This window comes from Penaeus vannamei, chromosome 8 (genome assembly GCF_042767895.1).
Source record: "Penaeus vannamei isolate JL-2024 chromosome 8, ASM4276789v1, whole genome shotgun sequence".
In the NCBI taxonomy this organism is placed as follows: domain Eukaryota; kingdom Metazoa; phylum Arthropoda; class Malacostraca; order Decapoda; family Penaeidae; genus Penaeus; species Penaeus vannamei.
In genome coordinates, this window is record NC_091556.1 from 15,570,410 (window position 1) to 15,595,888 (window position 25,479).

General features: G+C 49.6%; 1 protein-coding gene across 6 annotated transcripts in view; it reads left to right on the top strand.

Annotated features, from left to right (window-relative positions):
• Positions 1–25,479, top strand: part of Eip75B (Ecdysone-induced protein 75B) — a 243,126-nt gene that overhangs the window by 204,741 nt on the left and 12,906 nt on the right. For 4 of the 6 annotated variants that reach the window (XM_070124398.1, XM_070124399.1, XM_070124402.1 and 1 more), the window contains exons 2-3: positions 8,464–8,552; positions 20,979–21,123. In XM_070124398.1, the coding sequence (XP_069980499.1) occupies positions 8,464–8,552; positions 20,979–21,123 (234 nt within the window). Of the gene's footprint in view, positions 1–405; positions 707–7,324; positions 7,788–8,463; positions 8,553–20,978; positions 21,124–25,479 lie in introns of those variants that run through there. The other 2 variants (XM_070124400.1, XM_027355294.2) reach the window with 2 other exon arrangements.

Here is a 25,479-nt window from a genome sequence, read left to right on the forward strand (position 1 = left end):
TGAACCTATATAGGTAACTGACGTCAAGTTGAACGTATAGTCGAATCTTCGTTGATTTCAGACAACATTGTAGGCTTTCGTTGTAGCCACGTTGATAGTCTGGAGGACTATAGAGGCGAAGAAACCCTTTACTTGTGGGGATTTTGAGCCTTAGTACTAGTGCGTTAACTGAGTCAAGTTCGGGCGATGAACTCCTCGTTGACCGTGAACCAATCAGCGATCGTCGGCGGTACCGGGTCTCAGGCTCGATCTCTCTCATTGGTGGATAGCTGGTGTGGAATATTAGCAACCTTACGGCGTCGTGGCGTTGGAGCGAAAGTTGGATGCATGGGTCAAGGCACCACGACGGGACTGTGATGCAGGGGGAACCAGGGGAAGGTGTTCTCATATTATAACTTTCACTGTGAACATGTGTGTTGTCCTGTGCGCTGTGCGGCTCCTGAATGACGAAGGGTAAACAGTGGCTCACTTACTGATAGTTTTCTGGTGTTAGAAAGCGTGCGGGTGACAGTGCCTGGCCCTACAGTTCCGCTTGCACACGGGCTGACCTTAACGTGATTGTGTTATGGACTTAGTGTGCTGAGCATCAAGATTCCCCTCCTGAAGATGATCATAACGGACAAGGACCTGCAACTGCTGCAGACGATGCCGCCTCCGCCCCCTGGAGAGCCGAGCATGCAGGAGCGAGGGGACCATCTCGACTTAGGTAAGGAGCCAAGCGATTTCCAGGGGACTGGGAGCTGGTGAGCCATGTCTTGGCGGGCCCGGGAGGGTGTCGGTAAGCTGTGCTTGAAAACATTATTCTTTGCTTTTGGAAAGGAAAAATCCGGTGTTTCTGATACACCGACTGTGTTGTGGGCTCCGCGAATTCCGTTCACACTGTTGTGCATGCAGCCGGAAAACATTCGCAGCCGTGTTGTCCAATTATAATTCTTTTATGCTCCGTAAATTAATCTGTTAGATTTGATATTTTATCTTTAGGGGAACTAATATTGTCTCTGGGATACTGTAATATTACCCTATTTTGTACTGATATAAATATCTCCTGTACATGATATTGCAATTAGAGAAGATATCTGTTGCGAGCTGATGGCGTCGGCGGTGTTGAGTTCCATGTCTTGCAACTCCAGGGGAAGTAGTTGCCACTTTCTGTCTAGAAGCCGTAACATTCTTGTTTCATGCTACATGAAATTCTTTGAGCACTATATACAGTCACTGTTAAGGAGTGAACGTGATTTTTTTCAGCAAGTAGTCACGTCATGAAATTGAGCATAGAAAAAAAAATGCAAGCGTGTCCTTGACACAACTGGTTCGTGCCCGGCCATCCCCGGAGTACTTGCGGACCCCAAGTTCACCTTCAAACTACCAAGTACATTCGATACTCTAAAATAACGATGTCCGGTCGCTGACCTGCAAGGCCACGCATTGCGCAGTAGTTGGCGTCGGCGGGACATTGCAGACGCAACGCGATCATACACATTACGACGGCGAGGACGCTCATTGCTTCGCGCGAGGGCGTCCCCCGCCGCCCCTGACACGGGATTCGTCAGGGAGGGACAAGTTTACCCTCATGTCATCAAGCCCAATCAATGGAGGCGGCGGGAGGGACACGACGGCATGCCAGCGCTCATTTCGGGCGGCGACTGCCATAATTGTCGAGGTGTTAAGGCGGTCGGCTGAGCGTGGCATCCGGGCCTAAGTATACGTTGGTCACGGTCCTGCGACCCTATGGAAGGAGCCTCCCATACACCTCATGCTCCGGGATCGCTCATTTCCTGTGGAGGCCGAGGGAAAGGGAGAGGAGATAGTGAGGGAAGTCGCTGCTAATGACCCCTGGCCCGCAGGTACACCCGCGTCCACCCTCACACTCATCATTACCTAATCCACGAGGACAGCGCAACCCGCAAATGGATTTCTCGGATGGAAGGTCTCACAAGGTTTATGACGGACGGGATTAATATTTTTTTTTGCTTCTTCTGTTTTGAATCGTAGAAAAAAGGCCGATTGCGATGACAAAGGCGGCTGACCTTGCCGCGGGCGAGTATAGCGCGGGGATACTATTTCAGGCTTATGGCGATGACGTGGCCCGGGCTTACTTGAGCCTCTGTCGAACCCCGCTCGCGCGCATCTCGGATACAGGCGCCGAAGGACGAGGTTCGGTTCAGAACGAATTACCAGCGCATCAAGCAACCCCCATGCCCCCACCTCTCACTCTGACGGAAACACACACCGCGCACGCAAGTTTACACGACTACGCAGTAAGATTAAATGTCATTATTCTCACCGGGACAATATGCCTCCCCTAAGCGCGAAACCCTCTTTCCCTCCTTTCACAACAGCTGCCGTCCCGAAGCCTCTTAGCTCTCACGTGGCAGCGACCCTTCCAGTCCTGAAGAAATACCTCCTTCTATATCCTTAAGTTCGGCATCCCCCCCGCCCCCGCCCCCACCTTCTTCCTCTAGTACAACCACCGTGTTCCTCCCTCCGTGGTGTCCCCCGCTCCAGGCTGTGGTGGGGCGGTAGGAACAAGGGGTGGGGGTGGGAGGGAGGGAGGGTGGAGGAGGAGGAGGAGGAGGAGAGCGAATGGAAGGATGTTTGCTCCAGAATTTAGGTTGAAGGACCGGCCTGACCTTGAGAGTCCTGGGCCGAGTCCTTCTGCCTGCCTGGGTCCTGCCGCAGCTCTCTCGTTCCCTCCCAGGCCCCTCCCCCTACTTCACCTCTCGCTGTTACAAACACACACCCACGTACGCACACACACATGTACATAGCCACACATGTACATACAAATACAATAATGGATGAACGCAAGCAAAAATACAGTCATTCACTCACTCTCTCTCTCTCTCTCTCTCTCTCTCTCTCTCTCTCTCTCTCTCTCTCTCTCTCTCTCTCTCATTCTCTCTGACCACACACACACACACACACACACACACACACACACACACACACACACACACACACACACACACACACACACACACACACACACACACACACACACACACACACACACATACACGTACGTACGTAGGTACGAACATATGCGGAAAGGAAGTGCAAAGGAAATGCAGACTGTCATTCATTGCATTCTTACAAAAAAGAACAGTGTCGTAATTATATAACAATTTACCTTCACGCAAAAATGAAACCACTTTTTTTTCTTCTTCTCGTAAACAAAATATGCTCACAGGTCGTACAGTATAATCGCACTGGTAAGTATTAACAGCTGCCAAAGAACGAGCACTCAAAGATGGTGTTGTCAGGCGGGTGGGCATCCTGCATTCCACAGTGCTACAGGCTTCATATCCTGCCTCTGAGATCCGATTTCAATCCCGCCTCAACTTGCTCACCATATCTCTGTTTTTTTTTCTTTTTCCTTTTTTTCTTTCGCGTGTATTCTTCTCCTTGATATCGCTGTCTTCTCGTCTTCTTCTTTATATTTTTAGCGGGTGGATCTTTTTACGCGGTGACGGCTTCAGGTATTTAATATTTTTTTTTAGTTTACTTTTACTTTCGTTTTGATTTCGTTTGTTAGCCAAACTGCCCGTCATCGTTCATCCCCCTTCGAGACTTTCTCCTCCGCCCCCCCTCCTCCCCCACGGCACCCCCGCCCTTCCCACCCCCGATGTCCTTTGTATCCTTGACCTTGACGCTCCGAGCTACAGAAATCTGAACACCGGTTTACCGTATAAAGATTTTACCCTAAAGAATGTTAGTTTTGATTGTGCTCAGACAACCCGGCCTTAAGTGAATGTCTCGCTGGACCCAGTTACCTCGACACGTATACATTGCAAATGGCTCAGAACGAATAAAAAGATAAACAATAATAATGGCGAGGCTTTCAGCCACTTAAGACTGGAAAGGTTCCGATTGTGTCGGGAAAGTTACATCACGAAGAACGAGTTGCAAGTCACAGGAGTCAGGAACTCACGGCAGCGGCCACAAGGGCACCCCCATGACGCAACGACGCCCCACAACAGGCTCTCTCGTTACTTGTTCTTTCAGCACCTCTTACTTTCCCTTCTCCGCACGGCCGCGCCGGAATTGGATCGCGTTACTGCATCTTGCTCACGACGGAGGCCATTCATGTCAGGCGGAGGGCGAGGGAGGGCTGCGGCCGGATCGGATTTGGTGAAAGGGTAAAAGGACACGGAAGGATTTTGTACGTAGTCCCATGAAATATGGCCTCTCGCAAGCACTGCACTGATATATTATTAAGAGAAACAGACGCAGTGATGCTGATGCAGGCCGGGGTACCGAAGGCACCCACGCTCAGGACCCCCTAGCAACAAGTGAAGGACAGCACTCATTGGATTCATCATGTCAATGACTCTAATGGCTACATAACTATTAACGTTAGACTGGACTCAAGGTAACTCGAAAAGGTCTCTGCGAGGGCGAGAAGCTTAATGACAGTCTCTTATGGGCTAAAAGGCATGATCGACTGTTTAATGAAACGGCCATTACGTGAATTCACGCTCAGGCATCAAGGAAGTGCGTCGGGCTGCTGCCCTAAGAGCCGCAGATGCTGCTGGCGAGGACCAGGCCATGGAGGAACTCCGTGGCTGGCACAAGTATCCTTAGGCTTGTCTATGACTATTTATTTATACTTCCCCTGGGTGAGTCACCTCCCCCGCGAGAGCAACACCCACTGGGTGCATCAATGCAGCTGGGAACAGAAACATCCGCACCCTAAACAAGCTTAAGTGCATTTAAGCGTGTCAGCGGGCCCGTGATTGAAGCTGGGCAGCGCGGCCTCAGGTGGCCACCATTGTCATCGTCGGAAGGTTGACCGCTGCAATTAGATGCGAATTGAAACACTGGTGAAACGTCCCCCGGGGGAGAAGGGGGAGAGGCCACTCCTCCTCGGCGACGTGGGTGAGAGGCGACGTGTCCTCGTGGTTGTGGCGCGTGGTTGAAGGGGCGGCTGTGCGGCAGGGGAGGGTGTGCGGCAGGGCAGAGCTGTTCCTACCAGGCTGGCTGGCTGGCAAGAGGACGGGCCTTGACGTAGGGCGTTGACCGCGCCCCTGCTGCCTGTGCTGGCGACCTTCATGTGGACCAACAGTCTCAGCTCTGTGGTGGGGCTGTTGGCTGGCTGCAAGGGATGATCTTTGGCTGCTGCCCTGGTTTTGGGAGGCCATTTTTTGTACCGTGTTTTGTCCTTTACGTCATGTCAAGGTTAAATACCGGCGGTTTTTGGTCGGTTATAAACGATGCGACATTTATGACAGTTTCATTTAAGGATACACGTCACTAAAAAATATTTTGATTAATCACACATTGTGAAAACGATCTGTAGTTCATTAACTTTTATCTTTGTGAATTATACAGACAGCGGGCTCGATGGTGAGCGCTGCATCGCGCAATATGCGAGGCGTAGTTATTCCCTGGTTTAGCCTTGAACCCGCCACTGACTTTGATGTCCGGGCCAACGCCACCGCCGAAAAGTACTCTTGTCAACTCGCATCCCTCCTCGTCCTCCCGGGGAATGAAAGCACAAATAGATGTTCTTTTCTAGATTGGAGGACGATTTAAGGAAGAGTATTCGTATATTCATGTTTTTAAAACGCGAAAGTTAAATGACAGGGTGGTTTATATTCACATAAACAAAGAAATGGCATCGTGATTACTGAAAGGTATATTGGGTAAGCCCTGCAGAACGAGGGAGGCGGCGCGGAGCAAAATACGGGTGAAGGTTAGGCGCGAGTTGCCACTCACTTCCATGCGGCCTTATTATCTTTTAAGATCAAGTCCTAATTTATACGAAGGAACTCGTATCGATGAACAGATATATTTAGAACACGTTGAGGTATAATTTCGGTAATAATGAGATTCGGATGTTGCTTCTGACGGCTATAAATACGAGGTTATACCTTGACATTGAAAAGACAACATTCTGCCTCACATTTAGGCTCGAGTCCGCCCCATACACGAACCCTACCGACGGCTTCCTTCTTCCTCATCCTAGCAAGGTCTTTGCAGGGTAACATGCACTTCCTGGTTAAATCATATCCTGCTAAGAACAAAAAGGATAAAATGGCAGTAGTAGAAGTATATAAAGGCCACTGTTCAGTTGTCCTCTCGCACACGCCGTACGCAAGTCGGAGAATTTAAAGTTTGTTTTCTTCACGGAGTTGCGATCGTGAAAGGTAATGCAGTTGTCGGTTACTCTCCTATGTCCACGAGGTTGACCACGTGTAAAAGTGGCGGGCAGGCAGACTCCCTCCCAGAGCCCCACGATGGTAACCACGGAGATTTAAAAAGTGAAAGCAGAGGCGCTGGTGGGCCTCGGGACAGGCTGACCCTCGGTACAAAGTGGGTGTTGAGTCCGGGACGTAAGGATAAAATTATTATTATAGGGAATGAGAAGTACACTTTAAGCTTTTCTCTTCTTATGGAGGCATTTCCTTGTGTTTCACATTTAGCAAGTATTTGAAAACAAAAGGAATACTATGGTTATTTTTTTATTGATCCAACCAGTAGCCATGGATCGATTTTAAACTACAATTGGCTTTGCGGGGAGAAAGGAAGGGTGGTGAGGGGATACCAGTTAATGTGTGGCAATATTGATCTGGTTCTGCCAACAATTTAAAACGAGGAGACGACTGGTCGATATTTTGCGGGCCAGGAGGGCAGTAAGGGAGGGAAACAGGTTTATATTCAAAACACACATGAGACGAGAAACAAAAGAGTCCACGAATAAATATCGAATTCACAGCGTCCTCGACTTTATTGATTTTTTCTTTTTCTTTTGCGAGAATGAGTATGTGAATGTTGTTTTGCCGAGGAAGAAACTGCATTTTTTCTTGTGCATTTTCAGTCCATTTTCCCCCATACGAACTTCACAAGTGAGTATGGTGGAAGGCAAAAGCCGGAAATTGTAAAATGTGATCTGGGAGTGAGAAGCAGGTGGACGTGTGGGGAGTCGGGATTCGTTTGGGCCTAAGGAGAGGGTCATTGTCCCTCAACGTGACGTCACGGAAGTTGTGACGTCACTGGCCTCGACGAAAGCTGTCAGAGGTGAGTTTGCAAGGATGGAGCTTTGCCGTTCCTTAGACACACTATTCCACGTGGGAGCTGATGGTGAGGGTGTGCATGTGGCGAGCTCTTATGTTTATGTGTTCGTACCTCCGTGGTCCTCAGGCTCCGACGTGGCTGCTAGAGCTCCCTGCCCTCCCTCCCCCCACCGCCTCAGTGAGTGACTGGCCCCGCTCCTCCCTCCCCCCCTCGCCCGTACGCCGGCCTCCCCCCTCCCCCCGCCACCCCACACCACAGCTCGTAGTTCCAGCTCCCCGGCCCCGCCACCGCCAACACGCTGCCAGTATAACATCGCCCACTTTCCCGCTCGGTCGTGGCGGCTTGACAGTGAAATCGAGTTTGGTCTCGCGCACGTGTTGGCGAACTTTAACGTGCCTGTTTGTGGGGCGCTGTGGGAGCGGACTTTACTTTGGATGTATTAGTGGTGTTTGCCGCATTTTACCACAGTGATAACATTGTTGAGGAAACATAGTGCCTACAGCAGCACTTGCCTTTTTCTGGTAACATAGTGACTTATCAGTGTCGAAGCATTGATATCCGAGAAGGATAATGAAGATCGGTGAGAGCATACATAGTTGTGTCGGATTTACCATGTGTCAGTGAGAGTTAGTGGTTGTTCCGAGTGTGTCCTGGGATACATTGAAGACCCTCTGGGAGTCTCTTGCGCATACTTGTAACAATGTATTGCGATCAGGATATGTATGAGATTCCTGCGGACTCTCAAGTCTTGGTGGACAAGACTGTGATCGGTGAGTATTCTAGTCTCAATGGTGGACGAGCTCTTTATTCTTGACTTTCATGAACTCGGGAAATCTTGTATTTAAATGTAAGCGATTGCAAGAAGAGGGAAGAGAAGTGATGTGTATGATCTTGGATACTTCACTTTGAGATATACGCTGTTAAACGATGCTGTGTGGATAAATTGTTTCCTTTTACGTTCAGATCCGGTGAAAACGCATCACTTTTCGCCACGAGTTAGGACAGTTGTCTTTCATACTTGTTGATCCTCGGGGAAGAATTGTCTTCCAAATGTTCCCTCTCGATGGCCCGGCCGCCCCGATGAATGAAGGAGAAAGTTTAGCGAGACTTAGCAGCCTCCCGGCTTTTAAACTTCACTTTTGTTTGTGTGCTTTTTGAATTTTACCTACGTGATTATAAAAAAAGATCTTGATATAAACAAACTTTCTTCGCCGTGTTGCATATGTGATAGAATTAGTAAACATATAATTATTTCGTTTCACTTGATTGTTTACATGTTCTTAAGAGGCTAAAGCAACAGAGCTTGTAACACCTGTAGCCCCTTCTCATTGTGGCTTCCCCTTGCTACCCCTTCTCTCGCCCGCTGTCCCCGCCGTGCACCTAGCACCGCCACCCCTTGCTCTCGAGAGTTACAACGATAATTAATGTGCTATTTCTCCTCCACAGAGTTTGACGGGACGACTGTGTTGTGCCGGGTGTGTGGAGACAAGGCCTCAGGTTTCCACTATGGCGTACACTCGTGCGAGGGCTGCAAGGTATGTGTCCTGCATTGTTGTTGTAATTTATTTTGTTGTAATTTGTGTCCTTTTGCTTCTGTTTCTGCAAGTCTGGGTGACTTCTTGGCACCTTCGTTTGACTTTCTTTTTGTTTCGTTTTGTAGATTTGTTTGTGAGTGGATTTCATGATGTAAGTGAGGCATTCTTATGTTCAGGATTAAGTGCGGTTGCGTGTGTGTGTGTGTGTGAGTGAGTGAGTGAGTGAGTGAGTGAGTGAGTGAGTGAGTGAGTGAGTGAGTGAGTGAGTGAGTGAGAGAGAGAGAGAGAGAGAGAGAGAGAGAGAGAGAGAGAGAGAGAGAGAGAGAGAGAGAGCTTCCTCATCTCACCCCTTGCCCAACCAACCAGCAACACTCTCGAAAATAGACCAAGCAACTGCTGAGAACCTCCCCTCCCTCTCGCCCCTCCTCTCCCCTTGAACATAAACCCGGCTGAGGGGACAACGACCCAACCTGAGGCCGCCCACCTTCCCCTCTCTCTTCTCTCTCTCTCTCTCCCTTGCTCATTCCACCCTTTTTATCAGCTCTTTGTTTCTGATCGCACTTTTATTTATCTTTGTGCAACCGTTTTCTTTGGAGTAAGTTTTCTCTATGAAGAAATGTGGTTTGTTTTCCTTTTTTCTTGTCGCCTTTTTTCTGAATGCATTGTTTGCATGCAGCTGACAGTAAGCATATATGTTTTTTTTTTTTTTTTTTTTTTTTAAAGCAGTGTCTTGCATGGTCTTGCTTCATGCTCAGGCTTAAGCGTCGTCTCCGTCTTCCAGCCCGCACGTAATGGCCGCTTGAGGGTAAGTCGTTGCATTGATGAGCAGAGGCTTTGCAAGACGCTGTTTATTCGAGGGAATTTCTAGGTGCTTGCGGACTCCTGCAACTGATACGGAGCATTTCGACATGACCCAATATTCCTGCTGACCTTTCGATGCGTCCACCGGCCTGACGCACGCGAGGCCACGGCTGGTCAATGGCCTCTGCATGGGCACGCATGACGTATCGGATATTGACAAGGGTCTCTGTGCTAGTGGCAGGGAAAAATGGCACGCAGGCGATAAGACGATAATTGGGCTGCAACTTGCAACTCACAGAAAGAAGGCAAACAAGATAGCAAAGAAAAAGGTCATGCAATCAGCGCGTTCACAGACAGGCAGACAGAGAGCGACGACTGGTTTCTGCCGCGTCTTCGATAACCTCCAGAGCGTCTTCGCAGCCGCCGAGGGGGAGAGGCGGCGGGAGAGTGATCGTGAGCTAAATATTGAGCCCAGATGGTCGTCGGGTTAGTGACCTTGTCCATATCGCGGAGGAGACCTCGCCAACTTGGACGGCGGCGCGATGCAGGAGGAGGAGGAGGAGGAGGAGGAGGAGGAGGAGGAGGAGGAGGAGGAGGAGGAGGAGGAGGAGGAGGAGGAGGAGGAGGAGGAGGAGGAGGAGGAGTGGAGAAGGGGGAGTGGAGGAGGGAGGGAAGCAAGGATCCCTTCCCCTCCTGCAGAGGATGAGCAGGAGGTGAAGGGAAGCTTGAAGACACTTGCCCTGATGGCATGCAAAGATATTTCGAAGGGAGGCGCTTGTCATGCATACCCTAATAAGTATAGTCTCTGCGTGTCATGGCCACTGCAGGTGCCGTGGCTGGGGACGCGAGTTTTGCATCCCCCTCCTATCCTCCGCCTCTGTCTCTCTTCCTCCTTGTGTGTGCAACACAGAGAAGGTCAAAAGGTCAGGAAAGACTGTGCGTATATATATAACTCTGCTGGGACGTAACACACAAGGCGCGTGATGTGAATGTTAATTTCCGAAATGTGACGTGAGGGCGAAGATCCTCGTAGCGCATGTCACGGCGGCTCACGTGAGGGATTTCTTACCGTGAGATCTACATGCGATTTCGTCTTAAGGTCGCGCACAAGCAGCTAAGGTTCGCCGCTGTGTATCGGACACGTACTCCTGCGTCGTCGCTTGGCCCTCCAGCGGAAGCTCTCACAAAGGCCCCACGACTCCACTCGCTGCAGTCACTTTATAGTCACTTCCACACGTCGCGCACTCCAGTCCTCATAGATATGTCACTCGGAGTCCTCCCTTGAAGCCCCCGTAACTTCAGCGATCGCGAGGCCTTTTGCCTTGGAAAGCGATAAAAAGTAACGACTGACCTCACTACCCACGCATCACATGTTCACCCTCCCCCCCCTTCTCACCCTTAGTATACTGACCTTGTAGAAAATACTAATAGCACGTCTGACTTGCCAAGAGTTGTGTTGGCAGGCGCAAGGAGGTGGTGATGGGGAGGGGGAGGCGAGAAGGAGAGAGAGAAAAAGAGGTGAAGGAAGATTTTTGCGAGCGATTCCGACGCCTCCGGTCATCGGCAGGTTTGTCCTGCAGTCCCGCGACACCTGCGGGCGGCGGTTTGCTTCCCCCGATGCGTATGCGATGCGAATGGCGTGATAGCATAGCCGGGGGAAGAGGCTAGTTTTTATTGCCTAATTCGTACTGCTCGGACAGGGAGCGCTGGTGTCATTGTCCTTGCGCCTTGTTGCCGCGCGTTGCTTTTGTTCCTGCTGAACACTCACGTTCTCACACCTGGCCGGGTTCACATTCACTCGCCGAAGGACAGTAGGCTCACCTTGTCCGAGCCGATGTCCCTGTGAACGCACGTCTAATTCCTTTCACATATTTACGACGAAGGCCGTCGACATCGACAACAGTCTGAAGGTTATTAGGACAATCCCCTCTCCAGCGTTACCTTGAACTCTGGGAAGTAATTTCATTTTGAGCCCTACGGACGGGCAGCATAGAGCTCACAGCGCCAAGGTCAGACTGCGGCGGACGGTTGATTACATCGCCCACGAATATTTAATCTTAGATGTCATCCTCGCACGTTCCATGATGTCAGTGACATCATTGTCGCCAAGCACTTCTGCTAAAGTTAACAGGATACTAAATCTTTGGTCGAAAAGTATGCGAAAATAAGCCCCTTTCTTTTATCAGTGTGTAGTTGCGCGTCGCTGGTGAGCCTTCGAATGGGGGAAACCGACAGGTGCAGATTGTAAAAGTGACAAGCAAATATTGTCACATCCTGCCATACTTTTAATGATCAAACATGAATGTCAGTATGATGGGCCAGCTTGAACGTTCTCAGGATCATGATCTATGTCGTTTACCTAATCGGATTAGAATATTCACGCGACGCCTTAACGTAACCGCCGGCCCTATGCTTGGGTCGAGAGAGCGACGGCGTGGCGAGGCGAAACTCCACGGAGACTCCGCGCCAGGTTTCACATGTCGCCATTCGAGCCCAGGAGCCGATATCAGGGGTGACTATTGTAATAATAATTAAAATCGCTACATTATGTTTATTCATTAACTGGCCAATGACTTGTTTAATGATAGCAGATATTCTCATATGACGAAAACGATTTTGTCTATAGCTATGAGCGTTTACGTGAAAACAAAAATATAGAAGAAAGTATTAGGGTGGTGGTAGGGGGGGGGGAGGACCCCGTGAAAGAGAGGAGGAATGAGAGAGAGTTCCCGACGCGCGACCACGGCGTGGGGGCGTCCTGGGACCTGACTCTTTACTTTCACTTTCCCGTCTTGAGACAACAAGAGTGACAGGGGCGACACAAGAGGAATACCCGAAGATTTACCTCGAACACTTAAGAGTCGAATGATTGAAACTCGTCCGAAAGACAAAAAAAAAGTAGAAGCTTTAAGCCTAATACACGAATGCGCCGCAAGCAAAGGTCTGAGTATAAAAGGAAATTAAATTGATAATTGTTAGCTTATCGCAGAATAAAATGGCCACGTGTCCCTATTAGTGCTGTTAAATAGCTGCTGCAGAGGCGCTAGCATTTTATCAGTCACGTACACGCTATCAAATGCAGTGCTGGAAAAAGTAGTGTCAAAATGTAACTCCTCCCCAGAAGCTTTTTAACCACCAAAGCACATCCAAAAGAAAAAAAGGGAAATCGAAAATCGCAACTCAGAATCTTCCAGAAACCTATGTCTCATGTTGCTGTGAAAGCAGAAGCAAGCAGCGAGCAGCAGGAGGTTGTAGTATCGCATGTCATGTGCTTGTTATTGTCACTATGGGGCCGGCAGGCTGAGGGTCACTCGGGGACAACTAACTCTGACACAGTTACACATATCGAACTTTCCGGGGGCACCGACCTCGCCCCGCCCGCCCCTCGTCAGCCCTGAGCGTGCGAGGCGTTGGGCCGGGCGGGCGGGGGAATTTGTGATAATGGTTATATGTATATGTATGTATGTATGTATGTATGTATGTATGTATGTATGTATGTATGTATGTATGTATGTATGTATGTATGTATGTATGTATGTATGTATGTGTATATATATATATATATATATATATATATATATATATATATATACATACATACATACATACACACATGTTTATATGTATGTGTGTGTATGCATGCAGAGAGAGAGAGAGAGAGAGAGAGAGAGAGAGAGAGAGAGAGAGAGAGAGAGAGAGAGAGAGAGAGAGAGAGAGAGAGAGAGAGAGAGAGAGAGAAAGTGCTTTAAGAGCATAAAAGCAACGCTTATTAACAGGAAAGAGGGTTACAAGATGAGCAAAAGTGAGGGTAAGAAGTAATGAAAGTGGTTGCATGTAAGGTCACTGCGAGCCTAACATTTGCAATCTCATTTAACACACTCACACACACATACACACACACACACACACACACACACACACACACACACACACACACACACACACACACACACACACACACACACACACACACACACACACACACACAAGCGCGCTCGCGTACTGAGAGAGAGAGAGAGAGAGAGAGAGAGAGAGAGAGAGAGAGAGAGAGAGAGAGAGAGAGAGAGAGAGAGAGAGAGAGAGAGAGAGAGAGAGAGAGAGAGAGAGAGAGAGAGAGAGAGAGAGAAGCGTACGTGCTGTATGTATCTATAATCGTTTGGAAACATATGACTGAGCAGTGAAACTTTCACTACTATTACTACACACGTGAAAATATGGATGCACCTCTACCTGAGTTTTATCTGTTTTTAATGATTATGCAAGAGCTACGATAATACAACAGTAGTGTTATCATTAATATTTTTCTCCCTAATATCTATGAGCTATTTTTTAAGTCCATTGATCTAGATTCGCAGCGTAATCACTATCGTTTGTATCACACGCTTTGTTACTCATCACGTGAGCTCTCGGTCAATGAACCCTCGACGAAAGCGCATCAGAGAAAATGGGAACTCTGGGCTGAGGTTGTGACGTCACGGAGAGGGAGGACTCAACAAACGTTTGCACACTCTTTGAAATGTAGTTTTTCGGTAATAACTCTTTGATATCATACATTTATTTATTACTAAGCTTATATGATATTGTTATTAGATTATTTAAATAATTTACTAATGATTTACAATAAATCTTATTGATATTTAACAAATAAACGTTTTCGAGAATTTGAACAAAGAAAACAGTATTTTAGGGGGAACTAAATCATTTCGTGGAGTGCGGCTACAAATTTAAGAATGTTTATAGATATAATAACAATATATTCAATTATTTATAACGCGTTTATGTAAGTCATAGAGCTAGAATATAGATCACTCTCGCACTTAGATTGGTAGCCCTGCAGGCCGGGAGTATCAGCTGGTGTGCGTGATTTCCTCGGGAAAGGTGGCACGCCTGGCGAGAGGTGAATGAACTGTAGTAACCTTAGCATAGTATTTAGGATATTGGGCCCTCGCTAACCCTCGGTGAGTAATAGTAATTTAGGTCACCGAAACACTTTGTCCACGCCGATTGTTAGATAAACTCTGTTTCAGTGTTGCAATTAAACGATGTTTAGCGTAATTGTAATCAAGTATTGATTGTTTCACGGCCGCTGCGGTTTAATGACTGGCATATTTCCAATCAAGAAAGTATTTTTTCCTCTCTTTAAAGCTCGAGCGCAAAATAGATTCTTACTGGATTAGATCCCAACTCAAGGCAAACCTGTTTTATTCCCCGCGTAAATGTTGCACCAAGACAAATAGTTCACCACGTGCTTGCTCCAACACACACACACACACGCACACACACACACACACACACACACACACACACACACACACACACACACACACACACACACACACACACACACACACACACACACACACACACAGACATCTACACATCACACATACATACACACACATGCAATATTTCTTAACCAAGAAAACAATATCCCCCCACCCACCCAACTCACACGTTCACTCACACACACACACTCAAACGCACACGCCAAAGATTCACGTTCACCCTCTGTCTTCATTTCCCCGCCGCCGCCGCACGCCGTGACACCTTCGCCGCGGCCGTGACTCTCTTACTACAACTTTCGGTGATGGCGGGTTCGTGCGGGAGACGGCGAGGGGGGCGGGGGCGGGGGCGGGGGCGAGGGGACGGGGGAGGAATGAGGGGGGGGGGAGAAGGGGGAATACTTTCCTGTACTTCGGTTTCCTTCGCGGGGAGGAAAGGAAACGCTAAATGCTTGCGATCTACATACAGCGCATACGTAAGCAGAACAGGAGAACGAAGGACTGGGGAAGGGAAGACGAGATGATATACGGGGAGACGAAATCGAAGATAGGGACGTTCCTGGTCCGTAGCCATAATTTTTTTCCCCTCCATTATGGCTGCGTACCCTACGACCCCGAGAGCCTCTTCCCCCTCCTCAGATGCGCCTCCGTGCCTTAGACATGTAAAAATAAGTGTTAAAAGGAGAGGGGAAACTCCGAGAAAAAAATGAGGGTACGGGGAGGCAGCCGTACATGGGTTCCCCTTCTGTCGGGACAATGGGAGGACGTTCCCTTGTGTAGAGCCAAAGGATCGAGGGGAGGAAGGTATGGGAGGAGGAGGCTTTGCTCTTCCATTCTGGTTTTATGAAAGGATTTGCGTCTCGCTCTCTCTCTCTCTCCTTCTGCCTCTGTCTGTCTGTTGTTTCTCACTCTGTCTGTCTCTCTGTCTCTTTCTCTCTCTCTCTCTCTCTCTCTCTCTCTCTCTCTCTCTCTCTCTCTCTCTCTCTCTCTCTCTCTCTCTCTCTCTCTCTCTCTCTCTCTCTCTCTCCTTCCCTCCCTCACTCTAGTCTCTTCCTCTCACTTTTCATGTAAGTCTGCGTTTGAATTCTAATTATGGCGGGCTAATATTTTTCTCGACGCAAGAAAAATGCCCCAGATTCTCCTGGAAGTCCGCGGTAACATTTCATTTTATAAGCTTTCTGATAGCGCACCGCGGCGTGACCTACTCTCCTATCTAATCGTCGCTGCAGGTCGCTGAACTCTTGTCAGGACGAATGCATACCTCCCCCTCCCCCCTCCCCCCATCCCCCAAGGCCACCCACCCCGGGCCAACCTCCCGTGTGATATTCTCAATTCAGCCCAATTTATGATCGACGCCCAGATATTTCGGGCGCAGGACCTGTGTGACCTGTAGTAGATGTCTGGTCCTAATCCTACGCAAGGTGGGGGAGGGGGGGAGGGGGGAGGGGACGGTGTGTCTGGTCCCAAGTCGCCTGGTGGGTCCTATAGGATATGGTTACCGAGCGATAAGATCGTCTCCTCTCGCTGTCCTTTTTTTTCTCTCTCTAAACACACACACGCACGCACTCATATATACATGCATATAGACTCTCACGTCCACCTCTCTCTCTCTCTCTCTCTCTCTCTCTCTCTCTCTCTCTCTCTCTCTCTCTCTCTCTCTCTCTCTCTCTCTCTCTCTCTCTCTCTCTCTCTCTCTCGTTATATATATATATATATATATATATATATATATATATATATATATATATATATATATATATATATATACATGTAAATACATATATGCAGATATATATGTATATTCATACATACATACAAAGTATATATGTATGCATGTATATGTAAATATAAAACTTTTCTTTTCACTCCCCTTTTCTGTGCCTCTAGTAAGTGACGTGTCTTTTTATATCAGCCATTTATACCTGTAAACAGACAGACACGCGTACGCACACTCTCCCCCGCACACGCGTTACGCATTGGGACGCACTTTCGCTCTCACCGACGCCGAGCCAGAGGTACGAGACGAGGCTTTCTTCCGAATCGAGTTTTCTGCGGCGAAAGGAAAACAAAAGCTCAGGTTCCCGACGCGCGCCTCCGTGCTCGGGACGGAATTAAGAGACTGCGCACAAACAAAAGAAGGACGTGATGAACAGAAAGGGAGAGAAAAAAGGAACAGAAAGAAAAAGCGCTTGTATCCCCCGTAAATTTCGTCCGTGGCGGAGGGCTCGGCCGGATGACGACCCCCCCTCCCCTCCCCCTCCGCCCGCTCCCCACCGCCCGGGCCAAGGGGAGAGAAGGGTGAGTGACCGAGAAGTAGGTCAGGCCGCCAGGGTGCCAGGGCCGTCATGGCGGGGGGAGGGGGGTTAGAGGGGGGGGGTAGGCGGAGACGGAGGGGATATATATTTTTTTTACTCGTTTCGGAGAAATGGGAGCTCTGAATTCGGGCATTTGCTTCGGTTGGAGTTTGGTTTTGTGGTTGTGAGTGGCTGAGCTCGGAGCAGAAGGGAGCAGGGGATTAAAAGGGGGCGCCCGTGGGGAGAGAAAGACTGAGGGGAAGTATGATGGGGTTAGAAAGGATTAGCGAGTGTAGGGGAGAAACTTATTTTAAGAGGGAAGGGGGAAACAAGGGCAGCGGGTGTAGGTAGGTGCCTGTACACTTGCGTGTGCGAACGCGGAGAGAGAGAGAGAGAGAGAGAGAGAGAGAGAGAGAGAGAGAGAGAGAGAGAGAGAGAGAGAGAGAGAGAGAGAGAGAGAGAGAGAGAGAGAGACGTGGGGGGAGGGGGGAGGTGATTTCGCCGTGGTTTGGTGGTTGTACAAGGATCTCACTTTCTGTCGGCTTTGTTGCCCAGTTGCGCCATGATGCAATGTTTTCCACGTCGCTGCTACCAGATCTTTGTCACTTTCCTATGCGAAGTCAGAACGGGGAGACAGAAAGAGAATATTGAGTGTTATTCTTACACATTCTTTTAACCTCATCCGCCACATTTTCCCCTTCGCATATTCTTGGACACACACGCCTTCCTTTCGGCACAAAAAACGACACGAGGGCCAGTGGGGAAGGAGGCGAAGGAGGGGCGAAGGCAAGGGACGAGGGAGGAAGGGGCAAGAAGGCAACAGACAGTCCAGGTGGGAAATACCAAAGCGGTGTCCCAGTCGTTGCCCTCTCGAAGCCACTCCTCGGGAAACAGCGCCATTCTTTCTGACATAACTAACGGAATTTTTATAATGTTTCTTTTACACGACCAAATTGGTAAGGGGGCAATTACGGCGATATCCGGTCGTTTCGGGAAAAGAAGAATGTTCTCTGGCGACGCAGGTAACTCCCGAAGGTTATTTTGGATGCAGTTTAGGAGCTTTGGGAGTAGGCCTATAAATGCACATCCGCTGAATTTTGTTTCCTTCTGGGGCTTTTGCCGTTAGACTCTAATTTCCAGTAACACAAATGATAATCGTGAGGATGTATCCTTTGTGTTCCTCCCAGGAAAAAGGCGTGGGTAGCCATCCTTTGTAGAGGATACTGACCCCAGATAGCAAGGGTCGGGCTAGATACGGACTATTGACGAAATTCATGTCCGACTTTGATTGTGAAAATTAAACAGCTGTGGCGATATGGAAAACTGTTTGGATGTGTGGCAATTGTGGCATGCGTGTTCCATGCGCCTGGCAAGAGTGGGCTTTTGAGGTCGTGTTTATCCAGCGCAAGGATGGGAGGGCAATGACCCTCTCGGCCCGACGAGGAGCTTATCGATCATTGATCCAAGGCCAGTCTGGTCCAGGGGGCTGACCCGGGCCTGACCTCTCTGACCGGGGCGAGCAGACACATATACTATTACGCACAGAAGAGTCTGCACACACACACACACACACACACACACACACACACACACACACACACACACACACACACACACACACACACACACACACACACACACACACACACACACACACATACATACACACGCGTAGACATACACATACACACACATCTTTGTCTCTCAACTTCCACTTTCTCTTCCCTTTCGTTCACTTATTCTTTCATGCATCCAGTTTTGCAAGTCCGGTTTTGGTGAAGATGGCAGAGAGAGAGAGAGAGAGAGAGAGAGAGAGAGAGAGAGAGAGAGAGAGAGAGAGAGAGAGAGAGAGAGAGAGAGAGAGAGAGAGAGAGAGAGAGAGAGAGAGAGAGAGAGAGAGAGGGGTGGGGGGCAGTATTGCTCTAACGTATTTGTTTACTTTCAAAGTTCAACAAAACTTCAATTACGTCAAGTAAGACGAGTTCGTGAACCCGTGACGTCTTAGATAAGATTAGTGTATTTTAGGCCACGCGAAAGGATATCCCGGTCGCCTCGAAAAAAAAGTTGTTATTTGTACTTATCTCAGAGCGCTGATAAAGATAATTGGGGAAAGGATAACGAGTCTTTGGTAATTGCAGTTCACTTTGTACATTCCCCAAAGAAAACGAGCAAGGCAAAGATGATTCACGCAAGCTTCGGAGCGATAAAGTATCTGTATGCGCGGAGGTCTGAATGCGCTCACATGAGTACATTTCCGTCATTGAGTACGTTGACCCAGGAACACGGGAGTCAGTGTTGTGAAGTTTCGGTAACAGCCTCCGCGCACCCCTTCCTGTTAGCGTACTACCGTCGTCTCAGCCAATCACAGCCTCCCTCGTGCCCTGCCACTACGGGTGGGCGGGGCCTTGTTCGCCAGGTAAGTCTGTTGGCAGGGACGCATCACCTGTCGCCCCTTCTCGCCTGTCTGGTTTCGTAAGCGCCGAGAGTATGGATGGATTCTAGGAAGTTTTGTATTCGAAAAAAAAAATGACAGAAGGAAAATGGAAGATAAAAGAAAAAAAAAAAAACTTGAATAGAAAATGGGAAGGCCAGTGACGCAGGAGGCAGGTGTACAGTTTGAGGAAAAGCAGCGACAGGAAGGAAAGAGGCAGGGCAGTGACCCTAGATGGTTCAGGCTGGTATTAATAACGGCAGGTGTCTTACTCGCCTCTTCATGGTCACTGCTCCCTTCCCCATACGTCTGTAAGCCGGAAATGCCAGCACATAATTACACCTGGAGATCGCCTTGCCGGGCCGGCTCCAAGGGGGTGCGGATGGGGGAGGGGCTACTCCTCACGAGACAAAAAATATGAAGGAAACCTTAACGTCTTTTGTCTGGAGATGTACACGATGTTTTCAGATCCTAAGTAAAGACGTTTCAATACCAGGGATTCTTAAACATTTCGTGCTTTTCGGAGAGTGGGATGGCAAGCCAGGATCCGCAGGCCGTTCACATCCCACGGGAGAGGTTCAAGAAGTGCAAGCTCCGCCAGGCTCCTCCGGCGACTTCCTGGTGGCGATGCGCGGCCGGAGGCAAGGCGTGCTTACGGTACCAAGCGTGAGCGCGGCTCCTCCCTCCCGCGGCCGTGGCGGGAGCGGGGTGTGACGCGCACGGGAGGAGATGGAGGGCTAGTGGAAGAGGGAGACAGAAGGAACGAAGAGAATACAAAGTAACGACTGAATCCGATGGTTAATGAATTTCTCGATGACTGCATCTACCATTCTGCGGTCGCTGTATACAGTCGGGCGAAATACGGCTTGGGATGATTTTAGAATGAGTCAAATGTTCTCTGGTGTTTACACTCGCTTGACTGGACACGGTAATGCCACGTCATGCAACATCCCGCCTCCTTGCACTCTCTTGTCATCTCCATATCACTTCGCATCTTTTATCACTTCTCTCGCCTTTGTAGTTCTCTCTTTCTTCGGCCAATCGTAAGTTCGTCTCCTCTCTCTTTCCAACCCTTTCGCGTCTCGCTGCCTCGGCGGAGTTCCCGTTGCGGCCGAGCTGGTTGAGTGCGTCATAGTTTTCGAGGAAAGAGTTTCCAGTCCGGGGAAGCCGAGTAGCCGTAGTCTCAAGTTCACGGTCAAGCCGCCTACACCTCGAGCGCGCCGGCCGGTTCGCTATTTCCAGGAGGAAGCTGTGACGAAGGTTCCTTGCTTCATAAATACTTGTGGTGGCTCCTCCTTGATGGTTGTTTCTCGAAGTGCTCTGCTCCGGTCAGACCTTGAAGACCCAAAGAGTTGTTCGTTGCGTCCGGAAAGTGTCGCTGGAGGGGAGTTGCGGTGATGAAAGTGTTATAAAAGTCGTGACGGTGACTGTGTGTGCCGACGTTATTGCGAGGATAGCGCCGGAGACGCCTTGTGGCCGAGCTGAGGATTTTGCTTTTGCCCGAAGGTAGAGGTCGAGTGAATGCACACGCTGCCAATTTTAAGAATAGAGAAAGAAGTCCTCTTTCGCAGAACAACACATGTGGTGATCTAATGTCTTTTTCTTTGTCTCCTTCCAGGGATTCTTCCGCCGCAGCATCCAGCAGAAGATCCAGTATCGCCCCTGCACCAAGAACCAGCAGTGCTCCATTCTTCGCATCAACAGGAACCGATGCCAGTACTGCAGGCTCAAGAAGTGCATCGCTGTGGGCATGTCGAGGGATGGTGAGTGTTGACCGAATATCAGTTGCGAATTTCATATCATTATCATTCCCTCTCATCTCCTTCGAAGCTGTAGTTGACTGGGGGTAAATTCGTTGTCATTTTCCATTTTCTTAAAGTTTGCATGTGGCTGTCATTATACATGTATACATCTATCCATGTATTTCTACGTTTTTCTCTCGCTCTCTTTCTCGCTGGAACGCAGCTGGTGCGTTGTCCCTCGGGAGGTCCGGGCCGCACCGTGCCTCCGTTACTCGTAGGTCATGACGGTTGGGCATCCGCGGGGATGGGATGGCATCGAACTAGGGCACGAGAGGGCATGGGGAGGGGAGGCTAGGAAGGGCACCGAGTCTTTTTTTTTGCTTTTCGGTTCCCAGTAGAGTATGACTTCTACTGAAGTTAATCAACGCCATGTGATTCATTTCGATTAAGATATTGGTTTAGAATGAAAGATAGACGAACAGATCATGTTGTTGGGCTTCAGATGCGCAGGTCGCTTGCTTCGCTAATTTTATAAACTAAGAACATAATTATCCTGAAGCAAAAACAGAAACGTCATGGACAGATGACTAGCATATGAGAGGTTTGGGCGGTGTAAAACCGGGCGTGGAATGGGCGGCAGGTATTGAGGGCGAGGCGACCCTGTGCGAGATCATGTGTGGTGGTGACCGTGGGCGGGGTGGCAGGGACGCCCTAGGCTACGACGCCCGCTGCCCCGTGCCCGGGTGACCCCGGCGCTGTCGCCCTCCTCGCTCCTCCCGTGCAGATCCTCACCTTTGTTCTGGTCACTCATTTTTTCTCTCACGTGGCCTATATTTGCGGGACTGAGCAAAACAAGAATTAGACACGAGTCATTTGCACAGTGATGCAGGGTCATCCTCTGAGACGTGCAGCTTCTCCGCCATTTAAGCTGTTCCTTAGCAGAAAGGACATCAATGAACGAAAGCCACGAGTGTCGTCGTAGTAAACAAAAGACGGAAACCCACACAAACTCGAGGAGGCTTTATGGATGCGAGTATCACGGGGTTCCTCGCACGTGCGGGGACAGCGGGAGGGATACACTTTAAGATCTGTCTCAGGTCAACTTTGCTCGGGTGCCAAATTCTGATGGAAGGGGGCTTTGCCATAGCCACCCCGGTGCCATCTTTATGAGCTGCGAAGAACGTGTGCCAGATTCCTCTCTGGTGGTTATCGTATTGCCTGACTCGGAAAAGAGTGCCAGGTTTGCCCCAGATAACGGGACGGCACGCGACCACCAGGGGATATGTGGCAACGCCGCGGGGTGAACGACCCAGGCGTGACGTCACAGTGCAGAATGATGGGGAACAGTACACAACGGGATAAAGGGATGAGAGCGCCGTGCCTGATAATTTTGACCTACTATATTTGCGGAAATGATAAGATAAAATGCTGGCTGGTCAACTGAAAGCCTTGTTTAACAAACGGGGATCCTCCGAGTTGAATGGAAGCAACATAGGGTGATTGTTATTACTATAGCAACACCAGATCCTCATCGAGGGACCCAGCGCGCTCCAAATAAAGCTGACGTTGACCCGTACAGCCCAACAATCGTGTTTGCATTCTGCTTTTGTTCTCCGTCTCGCCGCAGCCGATGGCCAGCGCTCGTGAATTCGTGTTTGGGAATCCCGTTCTCGAAGGTTCTCATGGCCCACATCTAAAGCAAGCAAGCAGGCAGGCAGACACCTGAACGGGAATGAGTGATGCTGTAAGGAGGAGGAGGAGGAGGAGGAGGAGGAGGAGGAGGAGGAGGAGGAGGAGGAGGAGGAGGAGGAGGAGGAGGAGGAGGAGGAGGAGGAGGAGGAGGGGGGGGGCGAAGAGGACCCGAGATGGGAGGGGGAGGAGAGGGGGAGGGGTCGTGGTGGCCCAACATAACGGGCGCGGCCACAGCATCCAGACTCCGCTTTATTGCATAGTGTCACACCCTCCTCGCTGCGCCACGGTTCCCACGGGGGTTCAGCTGAGAGAGAGAGAGAGAGAGAGAGAGAGAGAGAGAGAGAGAGAGAGAGAGAGAGAGAGAGAGAGAGAGAGAGAGAGAGAGAGAGAGATGGAAGAAAGAACTGAGAACTGAGAAAGGATTTCAGCAATCGAACAAGGGCAGGCGAGGGCATGAGCGACGGGGCATTCCAGGAAAGGGAGGGGGCGAACTGGCATGTCAGTGGCCGTCTTTGACCTGAAGATGCTCTGCGCTCAAGACATTCACGTACATGCACGCCCGCGGCCGAAGTGCACACGAAAGCTTTGCACATTTACACACGTAACGCAAACAGAGGAAACACACACACAGACACACACACACACACACACACACACACACACACACACACACACACACACACACACACACACACACACACACACACACACACACACACACACACCGTTGCATCTTCTAGAAGCAAAGGCTGTGCTGACAGTACGGCGTCGCGTGGTTGTGTTAACGGGTTCGCTAATTACTGACGGAGTGGAGAGCAGCTGACAGACTCCTCGTTTCGTCAGGACTTGAATGGTTTCCTTCTGATAGCCTTAAAAAACAATATCTTTATGCTATAAAATGGTATACTACTTTGTTATATTTACTGTTCTATCTTACTGTCTCCTGAATCTTTATTGTTTTGAAGAATACGATTACAATAAATTTCCCGAAGGAGAGCTTACGAAACCGAAGGTGCTGGAGGGAAACGAGCCTTAGGCCTGCCTTGCAAGGGGCGGGCGTGTCGTGCGTAGAGCCCGAGAGCGGAGGTGGGCGGACCCATAAGTCAAAGAGACGCTACTAATGACATAACGTTCCGAAAAAGGTTAAGGCCTCGGGGAGGAGGGAGGAGGGGGGAGGAAGGGAGGACTGTTATAACAGTGTTCGTTCCTCTCCGATGGTTCCTCCCGCCCGGTGAAGATAACGTTCAGGGGAACCTTCTGGAAGTCGACGCATCGCCAGCATGGTTAGCTGCACGGAGATCACACGAGAACTTCCAATCTGCTCCTCCCTTCTCCGCTAAGCAAAGAACGGCGCTTTGCGGTAACGAAAGAGCGGGAGCCTCGAGGAGCAGCAGGAAAAAAGAAGCAAAACGTAGCTGGAGCTCTTCGCGGAAACAGGAGTCTTCTCGGGAAGGAAAGTCATCAACCGTAGCCAAAGCGCGGCGGCGACCACAGATGTAAACAAAACATTGACAAAATCGCATAACGGCCGCTATCCTTGCTAATCAACAGTTATTGTGACCGAGCCAGCAGCCATGTGAAGTCTTTATAGCTGGTATGGCGAGAAGAACGGTAGATCCTACTCCTAGCATTGTTGTTGTTACTACTACTACTACTACCACCACCACTTCCTCTTCTGTCACTACAACAACAACAACAACTACTACTACTACTAGTATTTCTATCTTTTTATTAATACTAATACAGCAACAACAGAAGCTATTACTACTACTACTACCTTTATTACAAATACTATTTTGCCACCACCACCACTTTTGCCAAATGACCACTTTTACTACCACCATTACTACTGTTGCTAATACCACTAACACTATCGCTACTATTACTATCACGTCCTGAAATTTCCCTTTGTTGACACCGTGGTTGCTGGCAGTGCATGTCCACGGCGGCCGCAATCACGTGATGTTGATTGCGTCCCTCGTCATGGATACCGGTGCATTGATCCCTCCAGCCTTACAATAGTACGAGGATAGTTCAGAGAGGACAGCCGTAAGGGCGATCTGGCTGTGCTGCCGAGTGGGGATTTTGGTCCTTCTGCGCGCGGGTGTGAGCTAAGGCTCCGCCTCTGACCTACTTCTGGCGTGAGTTGACGGTGGTGACGTCACGCGGTAGGAAAGTGAAGGTGCGGGTGGATGACCTGACGAAGCTGCGGCCACCAGTATCGCCCCCTCTGCCGCAGTGACCACACGCGCCCATGTCGCTGGTGTTTCAGTGACTAACAAATACGTTACTGGCCTTTTCATCCAAGCCTAATTGCGCTCCAGGGATACGTAAGCTTAGACTAGAAGCCCGAAAAGTGAAGTCTTGTGAGAAAGGGAGCTGTCGTCGGCGGTTATTCGACACGGCCGCAACGAACGAGCTCTCGCAGTGACGCAACAATCTGACCTTGTGTGCAGTGTGGTCATATTACGTCAGCGTTGCCAATATCGTGTCGCATCACAACGGACGTGGACATTTCAACGCCTGAGCAAGGGAGTGTGGAAACGAGCCCCAGTGCATAGGACAAACACCTTCCCTCGTCCCCTTGTTTCATCCCGGGCCAGCTGCGTCCAAGAGCGTTGACCCCACGTGCCGGGACCCGCTGACTGCTGCTGCCCGGACCGCTGCTGTCCTTAGCGGATCGTC